This window comes from Ptychodera flava, chromosome 21 (assembly GCF_041260155.1).
Source record: "Ptychodera flava strain L36383 chromosome 21, AS_Pfla_20210202, whole genome shotgun sequence".
NCBI lineage: Eukaryota > Metazoa > Hemichordata > Enteropneusta > Ptychoderidae > Ptychodera > Ptychodera flava.
This window is the reverse complement of record NC_091948.1, coordinates 9,982,355-9,998,387: the sequence shown is the minus strand read 5'-3', so window position 1 is coordinate 9,998,387 and position 16,033 is coordinate 9,982,355. Positions and strand designations below refer to the sequence as shown.

The 16,033-nt window shown below is 38.6% G+C and overlaps 1 protein-coding gene across 1 annotated transcript; it reads right to left on the bottom strand.

Annotated features, from left to right (window-relative positions):
• Positions 1 to 1,328: 1,328 nt before the first annotated feature.
• Positions 1,329 to 16,005, bottom strand: LOC139121351 (microtubule-associated protein 1B-like). Its single transcript, XM_070686169.1, is given in 4 exon segments — positions 1,329 to 5,543; positions 5,546 to 7,311; positions 8,999 to 9,091; positions 15,796 to 16,005. Coding segments are annotated over 4 exon segments (6,078 nt in total). The 5' UTR covers positions 15,944 to 16,005; the 3' UTR covers positions 1,329 to 1,472.
• Between the last annotated feature and the right edge of the window lie 28 nt (positions 16,006 to 16,033).

The following is a 16,033-nucleotide window of genomic DNA, read 5'->3' as shown; positions in this document are numbered from 1 at the left end:
GTTACGAGGTTGTAAACTACAAATTTTCCCTCACAATGTAAGTAAAAATTTCATGAAGCACACTTGAAGCATTAACCAGGAGAATTTCATTCTCCCATGGCAGTCATGAATTTCTGTACTCTTTCGACCACAATCTTGTGATTGGTTGTTGAAAAGAAGCATCCTGCTCTCATTGGCTGGCTATTCAAATATGTCATTCTGCTTCCATTGACAATTCAAAAATAAGAAATTTCCACTGATGGGCTTTTTTAAACCAGATCTCAGTATGACTGCTTCTGCCACTGCCCTTTCAATTTCAGTTAACTTTGCAACGCTTACATAAATTCAAAGCTACAACTGAACTCATTTTACTGAGAAAAAAAACTTCTTGGATGAAGCAAAAGATACATTTGAAAAAAAAAATTCATATTTTTCCACTTAAACACTTTTTAAAACAAATAGTTCCATATGTTTTTCCAAATTAAAACTTTCTCTTTTATTCAACATTTATGATTTTTACTTTAGAGTACATTACCACCGAAGGATGCCACAAGCTGAGATTAACTAATTATTGGATAATGTATATGCAAGTTGTCATCTCATTGCCAGGCTTATTAAGTCATCAAAAGATGCAGCATAACAAACTTCTTCCTAGTATAGTAAACTTGCTCAATCATCTACCCCTTAACCTTCACTGCATATTACATCAAACCTTGATATATTTCATGGCCTAATTGGAACCATATGCATTGAAGTGCAGGGGTAGAAGGATACAAAGACATTGCTTTTTTTGTAAACTAAAATACTATGATAATTAACTAAACAAATCTGAAAATTGACATACTTAGCAATTACTTTCAAAAAAATTCAATGCAATACCACAAGATCTGGTTAGCTTGTTTGTTGGAGGTGGGTTTCATTTTTACATCCATATCAATAAGTAGTCTAATAAACTCAAAATGGATTACCAAAACATACAAATTTAAGAATCCACATTTTATGAATTTGAAACACATTCTTGGTATCTGAAGTCATTCCACAATAATGTCAACTATGACAAATGGCAGAGTCTTACTTTTGAAAAATTTATCTGTCAAATATACAAATGGTGCATTTGTATGATTTTTGTGTGAGAAAAAAATCAATGCAATCAAGCAAAAAGACAATTCTATTTGGGGAAAACGGTAAATACAGGTACATCTCTTCCACAGTGCTCGTTGCAAAGATTGATGCATTGCCTACAGCATCTAAGCACCATACAATACATTTATCTAAAGCATAGCACCTCCCTGGTTTCCATAAATCTCAAATCAATATCAGATATCATTCTCTGCTTACAAAGTGTTGTAAATCAATTAAACCATCTACAAAATTACCAATGTAATCACTGACAAAAAACTCTCTTACTTTCTTGGCTAGGCAGCATTGTTTCTTTTAAAGCTTATAAATTGGCCACCGAACAATTTTATGAATATGACCAACCACCACATCCATTAAAACTCCACTTTATACATATGGAAGCTTTCATCTTTCATCTGTACAACACTTTCACTGGCAGGCTGTGAAACCATTATATGATTCTCCAACAGCTCATTACGATTCTTGATTTGCCATTCTCTCAAAGTTGTTGTAGCATATGTAGGTATGACAATCACATCTTGCTCTGTTTCTTCCCACTTCTGCTTTCCTTCCAGTAGAGCATCCAGAACACCCATGTGTGGTTGGTACCGTCCTTTATCATTAGCACTGACAACGTAATACTTTGCACGTATACGTCTGAAGAATTCCATGTTTGTATTCTCCTTGCTAGCATGATTGGGAACATACACCAGATCTACATACACAGGAGGGCCACTTGCAGGAATTGACTTTGATGAACCACCTGAAGCGGCTTTACCTCCTGCTTTAGGGCCACCATTCTTAGCGCCAGAACTTGATGTTGGTCGTTTACCAGGAGCTGGCTTCTTTTGAGAAGAATCAGCCTTCTTAGATGCTGGGGCAGACGCAGGTCTTTTAGAAGAAGCTGGTTTCTTTGCAGGTTCCTTTGGTGTTGATACTGGTCTTGCCTCTGGTACTTTCTTTTGCTTTTTAACTTCTTCTTTCTTATCAGCAGGTTTTCGTAAACTTCCATTAGGTGTTTTCTTGACAGTCCCATTCTTTGGCTTCACGTCAGTCTTTGGTTTAGTGGCTGGTTTTCTTTCTCTCGCTGATGTTGGTCCTTTCTTTTCTTTCACCGTTGGAGTTTTGGCCGTTGTCTTCTTTGTAGTTGTATCAACCTTTGCAGACTTGGGTGTCGATTTCTCCTCTGCCTTGATTGGTTTCTTCCTTGGGGAAGGTGACCGCTTTTCTGACTTTTTCACCAGTTGTGTTGTTTTAGTTTTGACTGTGGTGGTTGTTTTCTTCTTTGTTGTCTCCTTGGCAACTGGTGCTGGAGCTGGAGCTGGCACTGGAACTGCAGGAGCAGCTGGTTCTACTTTAGTCTCAGTTTCAACACTGGAAGAAGATGGAGTGCTCTCCAACACTTTTTCACTTTCAACTTCTTTTGTGCTAGCTGCTGTTTCTGTGACTACAACATCTGCCTCAACAGCTTCAACCTCTGCTGCTTTTGGTGTTTCTGGTGTGGATGTTTCATCTAATAGCGGTTCAGGAGCTTCAGCTCTTATGGTAGCATTGATCTCCTCTCGCTTAGCTTTTACTTCATCAGGCATTGGTGGTAAATCAGTACTTTCAACAACAGCTACATCTTCGACTTCTTTCTGCACTCCAACTTCTGGAGGTGGCACATCTTCCTCTGGAGTTTGCTTATCAATTGCCATTTCCCTTTCTCCTTCGTTACCAACAGCAATAAGAGAATCTTCAGAGAAACTTTGGCCATGTAATGAAGGAACATCTGGACTTACATCATCAGGTTCCATTGGAACTGGTTCTTCTTGAGCCTCTGAAACTTGAGTTTCTATGGATTCCTGTGTTTCTCTAACTACTTCTGTTTCTGTAACAGATTCAACTACAGTTTCAGTAACCTCCTGTGATACAAATGCACCTTCATCAATAGGTGCATCAAGGAGACTTCCTCCAGCCTCTGGTTCTGGTGCAGCTTCTGTTTCAAAGCTTATGAGTTCTGATGGCTTTTCTTCCTTAGATTCAAATGAAGATGGCGGCAGCTCTTCTTCTGTTACAGGTTCGTCATCATGGATGAGATCAGAAATTTCTTCTGTTTGCTTACTCTCACCTATGAGGTCTTCTGCTGGTTCATCAGAAATTGTGGCTTCTACTTGAACCACTTCTTCTGCCTGTGTGTCCTGTAATATATCCATTGTGTCTTCTGGTACTTCTGCACTTTCTTCACTTTTAATTTCTTCTTTTGGTTGGTCATCCAACACAGCCGCTGGTGGGACCTCTTCAGTGGGTTCTGTATCAAAGATAGGCTCAGATGGGCTTTCGTCCATCTGCTTATCCTCAACAGCAGATTCTGCAGGGAGTTCTTCCATTGCTTTTTCTTCAGCAGATTCTGCTGCAGTTGTAACAACATCTGGTTCATATCCAAATGAAGCTTCAGGTGGAATTTCTTCAGCTTGTACGTCTTGTGCCTCCATTAAACTTTCTTCAGCAGTTTCATCTTCAAACCTAGCAGGAATTTTTTCTTGGGAAACCTCTTCTTGTAAGTTATCTTCAAATGCAGCTTCTTGAAATTGTTCTTGAGTTTCCTCCATGGGAGAGGGTGATGTCTCTCCTGCAGGTTCATGTGCAATTGCAGCCTCAGTTGTTAATTGCTCCATTTGGTCATCCTGACCATCTTCAAATGTTGCTTCAGCTGAGACTTCTTCAGCAGGTTCACCCTCAAAAGTTGCTTCTGCTGGAACTTCTTCTGTAGGTTTATCTTCACTAGTAACTTCTTCGGTTGATTCATCCCCAAAGGCTGCTTCTGCAGGAACTTCAGTGGGTTCATCCCCAAAGGTTGCTTCTGGAGGAACTTCTTCTGTTGGTTCACCCTCAAAAGTTGCTTCTGTTGGAACTTCTTCTGTAGATTTATCTTCAGTAGCAACTTCTTCGGTTGATTCATCCCCAATGGGTGCTTCTGGAGGCACTTCTTCTGTTGGTTCATCCTCAAAGGTTGCTTCTGGAGGCACTTCTTTAGTTGGCTCATCCCCAAAGGTTGCTTCCGGAGGAACTTCTTCTATAGGTTCATCCCTAAAGATTGCTTCTGCAGGAACTTCTTCTACTGCTTCATCCCCAAAGGTTGCTTCTGCAGGAACTTCTTCTACTGCTTCATCCCCAAAGGTTGCTTCAGCGGGAACATCTTCTGTTGGTCCATCCTCAAAAGCTGCTTCAGCAAGGATGTCTTTGGCTGATTCTTCTCCAAATGTTTCTTCTGCTGGAACTTTTTCGACTGATTCATCTTTATCTTCAGAGAAATCTTGCTCTTCCTCTTTCTCTCCAATAACCATTTCAGCGGGAACTTCTTGAACTTGTTCCTCTTCAGACATCTCTTGAGGTGGACTCTCTTGCATTTGCTCCTCTAGACTATTACTAGGTTCTGGATCTTCCATGTGTTGGAATGACACACTTTCATCGGCTACTTCTGCTTCTTCTACTGTACTTTGCTCAGTACTTGCAAATGCTGCGGTCTCCACGGAAGCTTCATATGTGGGATCAGATGGAAATTGTTCAGAGTCCTCAACAGGAATGGTAGCATCTGTTGGACTGGAAAGTTCCTTCTCAAACATATCTACATCGTCAGACGGTGTGACATCCCCATGAAAACCATCAGGATGAGCATCTGACTCAGGAAACATCTCCTTTGACTCTGCTTCTTGATCTTGTTCAGTACTTAATTCTGGCTGCACAAAATCATCATTTCCAGCATATTGTCCAGATGGCACACTAAAAGGATCAAATGGATCTTGAGGAGGTTCTTCTTTCTCTGAAACTGGAACACCAGAAGAAAAACAGGCCTCTTGTTGAAACTCTTGAACATGTTCTGAAGGAGGAGCATCATCATGATTTCCAGCAGCCTCTCCTTCACCAACTTCATCTTCTGGAGGAGGTGTATTGCAGTGAATCCCATCAGAACAACCATTCTCAAAATCCTCTGCAGGTGGGCTGTCATATTCATTGCCTTCACTGTAAGCATCACCATCAGGTGGAGGTGTGTTGCAATGTATGCCATCTGTGCAGGGACCATCATCAAATTCGGGTGGTGGTGTATTACAGTGAATGCCATCTGTGCAGGGACCATCAGCTAGTTCTGGTGGTGGTGTGTTGCAGTGGATACCATCTGTGCAGGGACCATCGGCTAATTCTGGTGGTGGTGTATTACAGTGGATGCCATCTGTGCAGGGACCATCAGCTAGTTCTGGTGGAGGTGTGTTGCAGTGGATACCATCTGTGCAGGGACCATCGGCTAATTCTGGTGGTGGTGTATTACAGTGGATGCCATCTGTGCAGGGACCATCGGCTAATTCTGGTGGAGGTGTGTTGCAGTGGATACCATCTGTGCAGGGACCATCTGCCAGTTCTGGTGGTGGTGTGTTGCAGTGGATACCATCTGTGCAGGGACCATCGGCTAATTCTGGTGGAGGTGTGTTGCAGTGGATGCCATCTGTGCAGGGACCATCGCTAATTCTGGTGGTGGTGTGTTGCAGTGGATACCATCTGTGCAGGGACCATCAGCTAATTCTGGTGGAGGTGTGTTGCAGTGGATGCCATCTGTGCAGGGACCATCTGCCAGTTCTGGTGGTGGTGTGTTGCAGTGGATACCATCTGTGCAGGGACCATCAGCTAATTCTGGTGGAGGTGTGTTGCAGTGGATGCCATCTGTGCAGGGACCATCCGCTAATTCTGGTGGTGGTGTGTTGCAGTGGATGCCATCTGTACAGGGACCATCTGCCAGTTCTGGTGGTGGTGTGTTGCAGTGGATACCATCACTGCAGGCATTCTGTTCTCCTGATGCAGTGGAATTCACTTCAGATGATGATGCACTATCAACTGTTTCTTTCTTTAGCTTTTGCAGCTTGGGATCACTTGGTCCATTTGATTTCAATTTATTCCCCTTCTTTGTAGTATTCTTTGGCTTTTGAATGGTTTCAAATTTCTGCAAAAATGGCAGGTTTTTACACTTATCAAGACCTTCAAAAATGCGACTTTGAGGAGCATTTCCAGGGAATAATACTCTGACTGTCGGTTCAGCTGGATTGTACGGTTGCCATACAACCAAAGCACAAATTGATACTATGTTGGGTAGAGATAACTCAAATTCTTTGCCGTTATTTTTAACTCCTGTTTTTGCAGATGAAAACTTTTTCCCACTTTGGAACTGGGTCATGAAATCTTTCAACTCTTTGCTATCTTTAACTGGGCTTAGTATGTACATATCAAGTTTACCTATGCCTACTTTTTGATACAACGTAATGGGTTCCATAGTACGAGGATTAGCCTGATAACACTGGTTAGGTGTTATCTCCAACTCTTTGAACAGTTTCATGGTATGCAAACCCAAAGAGGAAATTTTCACTGACAAAGACTCGCTACTTTTGAGGCTTTCAGGTGCATTTAAGTAAACTACTCCCACTTCTGGGGAGTTAGCTTTCTGTTGCCATTCCTCATACTCATCTGAGCCCTTTTCAGGTTCCTCGAGTTGTTTCTCACTTATCTTACGCCGAAGTAAACTAGTAATGCCAAACACTGAATCTGGATTCAGGTGTGGTAGAAGTAGAGCATCTATTCGATGAAGATGCTTTGCAAACTTCCAGAAGCAGGACTTATTTTCATAACCCCCTCCAACAAACATGCTGAAATCGTTTACAGCAAAAAACGCACAGTCTCCTTTGCCAGCTGGGAAAACCAACACAGTTGGTTTGGTTATTTTACATTTCACACCTACTCCCATAGTTGGTGGCTCAAGGAGATCAAAAGGAGAGGGAATTTCAATATTGTCTGTAAGACAAGCAATAAACTCTCCTACACCATTTACATCATTTTTCACATCTCCAGGATTTATTGAAATATCAAAGTGCTTCAAGAACCCTAACTTATCTAGACTTGTAGCATTCCAGTTGCAACCAGACAAGGTAAGGTTGGATTTAGAACCAGAGTTGAGGGCAGCCTGTACTTCTGCAGTTTTGAAAATGTCACCAAAATCATGTAAGGTAAAGGTATCATCCTGGAAGACCCAATCTCCACCTCCTTCAAGACTGAGACCACCAAAGAGAATGTGTTTGTGTGCAGCTGGGTGACACAGTAGACTTCCAACTTCCTCTTTTACTGCTGTTGAGGTGGGTTTGACGAGAACCACTGCGCCAAAGTTGTCACTGCTGTAGAAGAAAGTCTTGTGGCCTAAAAAGAATAAAAGACAAAAGACTTTAACTATGAATTCACTGTCCTATTCAGGAAAGCGCAAAACTCACCCATACTTCATGTACACATCACTGAGTTCTTAACAAGATGTTTACAGAATTTTTAAATAAACAGGAAAGTGAAACTTTAATACGTCCAAGCATCACTGTTGCACATAAAAATCTCATGACTGAATAAAAATATTTCCTTTTCACTTAACATTTCATTCATTGAGATATGATAGTGTTTGGTTACATTCATTTGCATGCATATATGACATTAAACTGGTCCAATAATCATTTCCATTCAAGGTAATACATTACCAGGTCCATTTATAGTTGAACAGTCTTATTTAAAAAACACTGGAAAGAGTACATTGAAAAAGATAAGACAGTTCTAATATACATATGTAAAGTTCTGAACAGTCACACAACAATGTAATACCAACCAGTAAGCTCCATGAAATTCATGAATAACGTAACATAAAACAAAGCTCTGAAATAAATTATAATGAAAACACAACCTTCATTTATTTTTTATTCGAACATCTATCTGATGGGATCAAAAGTGACCCATAGCTACCTTTCTTAACCCTCTTTTTAAAAAATAAAAGTGAGAGGTATTTACTACTTAAAGTGTCTTTCCATTACTTTCAAGTGTTTAATCATAAAGAGAGGAATATGTTATGAAAATAAAGTCCTTTCCCCTCTCCACAAATTATAGACTGTTGGTTATAAACCTGTTCTGTATATGAATGTTTTGTCTGGCTGTTGGCTGTAGATTAATTGGTAGAAGAAAATGCTGTATTTTACTTCCAAGCCCTGCTGGCATATCCACCACCGCCATAGGTGTAACTGTAGAAAGTATCAGCCAGTGAGCAATTATAATACTGTCAATATGGTCTGCTGACTTGCATAGCATATCTGTAAAAAATTTCCTAGTCATTTTATCTCCAAGGTATCAATTTTGATCATTTTCCCATTTATATCAGAAGTCTCTCATATTGGACATAAATAAAGTTCAAAATTGCTGAATGAGAGGTTAATAAAACACGGTACCTTAATCCCACTTATAGACAGTTTAAAGTTCAAGATGATATAATTTCTGATATTAGAAATCTACATTAATAGAGGAATAGCTGCTCTGACAATTCTGCACACTTTAACGAAGAGTAGAGTGAGGTTTTTGTTGTCATATTATAAAATCAAGTTCATTTAAGTTCATTCTTCATTTTGACATGTATTATGGAACCGGCAAAACAAAAAAATGCACAACTTCATTCAACTTCACACTTGAATTTGCATATAATGCCCCATTTCCCTAACAAAAGATATGAATTTGACGCATTGTACATAAACAGGAAACAAATTTACCCCTAATCGCCTATGTAAAACTAACAACAAACCAATCATAGTTGATTTGTTTATCTTCTTTTACATGTAAATGGTGAATATAATTACCCTATGAAAATTAATGATGATCACATTGGAACCTACGGGCACAGTAGGGTTACTAATCAACATTTGAATATTTCCCAATCCCTGCTCCAGCACTTTGTATGGGGCGTGGGTTGAACACAAGTACCAAAATTTCAAATAAATTCAATGACCTGCTCTCTATTGTTTATAAGATTTGTAATACTTTTTAAGAAGAAGGTTTAGGACATCTTGTTTCAAATCTTACTTACCAAGACTATCATCAGTCACATTAGCTTGGCTGAGCGCCCTCAAGTGTTCATCAATGTTGCATTCACTGTTGTCTATATCCCAAGATTTCAAGCCTGAAATAAAAATTAGGAATAAGACATGAGTAATTTGGAGATCTAAATATTTCAGTTTTGGAACTGGGAATATAATTGTTAACACTGATAGTCAAAGACATCATAACAAATTCATGAAACAATACAAAACAGAAAGGTAGTCACACTGAACTGCAAACATCAAAATTTCAAATATTTCGTGAGTATGCATCCTTGCAGCAACATGCTAAAAGCATGACGGATGGGAAAAGCAAATCTAGAAACCTTCATATATTCATTTCTAAATCCAACATATCCTACATGAACAAAGTCAAACTGTTTATGGCATGGCAAAATCAAACCATGCATTAATATACAAATTGACATTTGACTTATTGCAGAGAACTTCTAATCAGAAATATTTGCCCACTCTGCAGTTGTAACTGTAAATATGGAGCTCCCTATTTGACTGTTGAAAGGATGAAATTAGTTTACTTGAGTGGCTGCCTTTGTGAAGGCTATATACGTTCAACTTTCTAAATGGACCCACAGTCATGTCTTTGTAGGACAGCCGTTTCCAGTTTGCAGACAACAAAGCTCACAATACAGGTGATAATATCAGGCCACATGCTCCACTGAAACGCCACAGAAAGCTCCAGAAGCCTGGTGTTTACATTCTGCCAAGATCTGGACAATGAGTTTTCTGTAGTCGTTGGGGACACATGTCACACAACACAGACATGAGCTAAGAATTAATAGCCCAGGACATGCTCTGAATCAAAGGTCCACAGTGGTTTACACACATCACTTCCCGCAATGCAAGACTACGTAAGAAATACATAGGAAGTCATCTCATCTCATTCATCACCTCACTTTTGATCAGCATTTTGATTATATGCTGATTCAAAGATTGTTTCAAGAATTTGTGGTTCATGTTCCCTCAAGTTCACAAAAAAAAACAATAACCAAATATTCAAGGAGTGATGATGCCCAGCTGCCTCCTGAGCCAAAATTTGTCAGTCTCACTTGAATAAACAAAGCCATTACATCACTTTTTGCATGTTGAATATTAATCTTCACCCACGTTTGGAAATTTTGTATTAAATTGCTAACTTTGATCTGACTATCACAGCTTATTTGATTTGTTTGAACTTTCCACATGGAATTAAGACATAGAAGGGTCAACTAATTATGTACCCATAAACTGATATCTCATTAAAGCTGAAGTTGCGAGCCATCAAGTTTCCATTTTTACCTGTGTAATATAATCATATAACATATCTCACCTTAAATTGCTCTTAAAATTAAATAATCTCCATCTTATCATGATATTAATTTTATCATCATGACATTGAATGATAAAGACAGTAAAAGAAAAATCATGCTATCTACACACATTCCACAGTTGACAAGGTAAGCCATGTGGAATTCCAAATTTACATTAAGATGAAGTAATCACCTATTTTAGGATGTTTAAACATCTTCCGCCATATTTATGAGTCATGTCTGGGTCATTCATAAGTACAATCTTGAGGAAGAAACAGGCACGGATATGCTTAGCCATTACACTTTGCATATCATTTGCATGATAAAAACTACATCAATCTGATTAGCACTGGGCTATAGAGAATCTGAAAAGACAAACGTGGTATTTTCAGAGGCTTGGCAGATTGTTGTGACTGTTTGGCTTCCTTGGTGGCACCATGAATCTAATGGGCTCTCACAAGGTTGATGGCTGTCTACTTACTTCTATAGGAAAAAACTTTCTGCAGCTGCCGGTGATTGAACAACAGCATTGTCTACTTTGTATTCAATGGGACCTCAAGACATTTTCTATAACGAATTAACAACATTACTTTTTAGTCTCCATTACAGTGACACTATTGTTTTTTGTTTACATGAATTTGATCGCTTTTTCTTATTTATAAAGTTAAACATCGTAATTGCTTTTTCGTATTTAAACATTGTACTTTTTTCATAAAGCCCTGACAGGACTATCAAAAAAGTATGCAAGGTTACGTGATACTGGTCACTTGAGTATGATTTATTTTCATTTAATAAAGTTTTATTGTTAAAACTACAAATGACCAGGTTTTCATACATATCTGAATATTAAAATACCTTATTCATAAATATATCAACATCTTCTGAATTTAATCAATATTTCATGACACTATTTGAATTGTTAGCAAGAAGATATCTATTAAAATATTCATATAAACGCAACTGAACACACATTGTTAGAGGCACTTGAGCCGCAACTTTTGACATTATTTTCATGATTTTATATTTAGATTAAAAGTAGTTCATAGAAATGTTCTTACTGAGAGATGTTGACTCAAGTATAATTATCCACTGAGTGGGGGGCCTTCATTCGGCGGTTTCGGTAAGACAAATAATAAACAGGTGTCGCACCTGAATATGGCCGCCTCCATGCAATTGCATGATAAACAGCATAATTGGTGCATGTACACATTTTAATCTTTTTAAATAAAACATGGTGCAACCCACTGAAACGACGGGAAAAGGGATTCACTCCACTTTGACAAAATATACTCCGTTTTTCACTTAATATGGCAAGATTTTGAAAATGGCGGGAAATTTGAAATGAACAAACATCTGTTCAATTTCTTGCCTATTCTACCACAAGAAAATGTTGTTGGGGCATAGTTAATGACTATATCGTTAAATTTGTAGATTGTAATGAATATCTGAGGAAATTGGAGGTACCTTGATGTTTGACAAATTTCGCAGAGTTCCAGCTCATGAGCCTTTAACAAATTCTATAATTGGCCACACACCCTAATGACATTTGGGATGAAGACAAGGATTGGACAATATTGTCACATGACCTTGCAATCTGTCTGGACAAATATTGGTAGAACAATACTAACAAGTGTTTGGTCACTGGGATTATCTATACCTTTCATTGCAAAGGTCAACAAGCAGACTGAGAGAACACACAATGTCTGTGGTGTCCTTTGAATTAATTGGTCACGTTTATGTCTTTTCACGATTTCTTCATGTTACTCACGTCCAAGTCAAAGTCATTTACTTATGCAAGGAAAGTGAACATTTTCATTGTTTGGGTATAGAAACAAACCTAAAACGGCAGTGTCCTACGTACGATATAACTGTCAAACATCAAAGATAACTTTAGGTTAAAATGATATGTTCATATTTGTGACATGAATTTTACGGTATTCACAACTATTATTGATCTGGGCTGATTTCCTGTAAGCAGCTGTTTGTGTTTGTTTAGTGGTCTTTGACTTTTACAAACCACTGTCTATCAGCAAACGCTGCAAAGGATGACCCTGCAAATAACCAGAAGACATGGGCGATCGACTGCTAGCTGCCATGTCAAGTCGCTGTCATTGCCATGTACTTGTGGTTCGAAATACCATTCAACTGATACAAATTGCATGAGGGACACAGAAATCGAACAGATTTTGTGTGTCAAGAGGTAACTAACAATCGTGAGCACTATCGATTGACAGTGCTGTCACCAAAGCCGGCTATTGAACCACTCTTTTTTGGGAGTGGAGATTTAGCCTAGCGGTTCTCTCTGTGGCCTCTCCGCTAGGCGACTGATGCCGTATGTTGTGGGTTCGAACCCGATTGAAAACTAGCCGTATTTAGTCGCAATTCTGGGTGCGATGTTTCGAAGTTCAACAAGTGATCATGTCATGTTTGAAAAAAAACACGGAATGGCACACAGAAATCGAACAGATTTTGTGTGTCAAGAGGTAACTAACAATCGTGAGCACTATCGATTGACAGTGCCGTCACCAATGTTTAGTCGCAATTCTGGGTGCGATGTTTCGAAGTTCAACAAGTGATCATGTCATGTTTGAAAAAAAACATGGAATGGTCGGAAAATGCCTTAAAGGTATACTGTCACCTGTTCCAATTTTGCCACGGTTATCATGGAAAGAGAAAATCTAACCAATCACAGATTTTAAGCGGATGGCTGCTTTTTAAAAAGCACCCTCACATGGGCATTTTGAATACCAAGGAACGCCCCTTTGACCATATATGGGCATATTTAGATTACAGGTGACTGTATACCTTTAATATCTTAAAAGTCTTCGAAGATAAGGTATATCAAGATTTGCTCACCATAAAATGCAAAGAAAATTACTCTGTACCTGTTTTACTATTACGGTAGCAATCTTACATCGTTTTAGTTTTATCATAGAACCTAATAAGTCAATGTTTTATTTCTGTTTCACAGTCCGTGTGATTTGATAGTTAAACTTGCAAGCAAATGCCCTTTTAAGTTTTACTATTTTACAGTACTTTGTTTATACATGTGTTCCTTGTTATCCATTGTGCCCAAGTTTGTATGGAGGTCACAGGCCACTCACACACTCTTCCAAGCGATGACTTGAAGTAGTGTGCGGAGTGATTGTTATGTGATGGGGTTCAACCATGGCGGTTGATTCAAATCGCAGGGACACCAGGACAAACATTGAACATCGCCGTAAAGAGCAAGAAGGCAGTTTTACATATCCTTGAAGCTATCTCTATGGTCACTATTTTGGTCTAATATTGATTTGACTGGGGATTTTTGCCATTGAAAAATTTGTAGAAAATGGCCAACTTTGTCCCTTTAACAAGCCAAGAACATCAGAACTTACATAACAAAACTGATATGATTTAAAGTGTTTCAATACGCTGAAATAAAGCTGAGCTTTGAATTTTAAGTGAATCGGTCAGTTTCACCTGCAGTCAATAGGCTCACCATTCACACAGGAAATAACCATAAATTAATGTCAAACTGCATTCAGCACCATAAACAGCACAAGCTAAATTTGCACAACATATCAGGAAATGGAACAATGTCTTCACCATCTTGAAAACATATAATCATCACATCAAAACATACTAGTAGTTAAACTATTTGTGGCTGGTGGTAATTTGTCTGAATCTAATTAGCAAATTTCAGCATTGATCGATATTTCCCAGGTGAATTATTATGGTAATTGAGAGGTATGACACTCAGTCTAGCCTCTGCTTCAACTTTGATCAAAAATTATGAATGCAGGCAGAAGGGGAAATAAAAGAAATTTAATACAAATTAATATTCATGACCCAAACACTGTACTTTCCTCCACATTTATGTTAATTATTGCTAAGGCATGGAAAGATCATCTCTTTGAAGATCACTACAGCCCTTTCTGCACACACGTATTACACCACACCCTCTGACATGTGCAACTCGCAATACCCTGTACCCTAGAGGGAAGTGTAGAAACTACAAAGAGCTTTTTGTCTGAACACGAAACTATCACAATTTAAATGAACCAAATACTGTTCTGATGAAATCATGGCTTCTAAGCTCAAACATGCCAAACTTTGTCATGGCGAGAAACAATACCAATGGACTTTCTTTTATAACATTTGATCAACTCGTCGGTGTAAAGTATTATGATGTCTTAGACTCTGCACTGAAACATGATATACCACTGCATGTACAGACGAATGAACAGGCCACTACGACTCCCTTTACCGGCCTCTCAAACTAAGAAACCCATGTCAGAACGTTTCTAGCTTTCAGACAGCAATGTTTTCTTGTGTAAGCTAGGTCAAATCTGTTCCTTTTCGATAAATTAATTACTTCGCTATCACTAGAAGTCTGATGTGAGTTCAAAAGAATTACCATTTATTTGCAAATACCATGACAGTAAACACTGGTTACATCCACGATCAAGAGGATCCAGGACAGTGAAAACTGTCAAACAGGAACACAGGATATAGATTTAAATATTTAAAACACACTCATTCTCTGAAATATTCAAATATTGTCTAAGTCATAGTACAAGCAATATACCAATTAAACCTGATACTTAAGAAATTCTGTGAGTATCAGTCATGTCGAAACATATTTCAATAAATCATAGTTGGTTCAGACATATACAACCTCATTTTTATTATATTACAGGAATATTAAACTTTCTGTTATATGTTAACCACATTTTTAACAGAATCTCCACCGAGTTATCCTATCCATTCTATTAAAAGGCATTTGTCCCTATATACACCATTATCTTGAATTACAAAGAAATGTTAAATTTAGGAAAATCCTCTATGAATCTCTAATTACATCAAGAACATAAAAGCTTTAACAAATATAAGATGTAAGATTGTCCTAGGCTAGTATCCATGACCAAATGCGATGATGAAGAATTTTCTTAATTTCGTAGAATTGACAGCATCACTAACCAAAATTTTAATGCGATACCCATCATCTTTCATTGTGTAAATATGCTGCATTTTTGTTTCGCTAAAAATTAACAAAAAAGAGCACGAGAAATCGCTCAAGTAAACCGTTTAAATGCATCCTTGTGATGGGCCCCATCGAATTCAGACTTCTCTCACGCCCACATCGCACAGAGCATCACACCCCATGACCGTTTCCCGTTGAAAACTGCAACACCGAATGTTTTCTGTTTTGTCTATCCGACCGATTCACACTTTTGTTGGCCGATTATATTGCGGATAAACAATCCGATTACTCTAAAGCTACAGTGTAAGACTGAACATTTTGCAATATCCTGAGATTACAGCATATAATTATGAAATTAGATGCTTTGCAATTTTCATGCGGAGATATTGTCAGATGGGCGACATGCTCTTCGTGCTCCGCAAGTCGAGCCTATGTGTGTGTGCGTGTGAGCAGCACAGCGCTCAACAGTATACATGTAACAAAGCCATTCATTCATAAAGGTGAGGCTACAAACCTTGTGAAATTGTATCCAAAAGTGGCTGAACAAAATTATCCGTTATCGGTTCGCCGATAAGTACCAAGACATTATGGGTGACAGCGTCGGAGAAACCGCCAGAAAGACTTGAAAATCTCACGCCGTTCTCAGCATCGGCATTCGCCATGACGAACAACTTAGCCGAGAGACGATGCGATCTGCTGATGAAGAATAGCTGAAGGACGAGAGTTCACGCCTAATTATATATTTGTAGTAC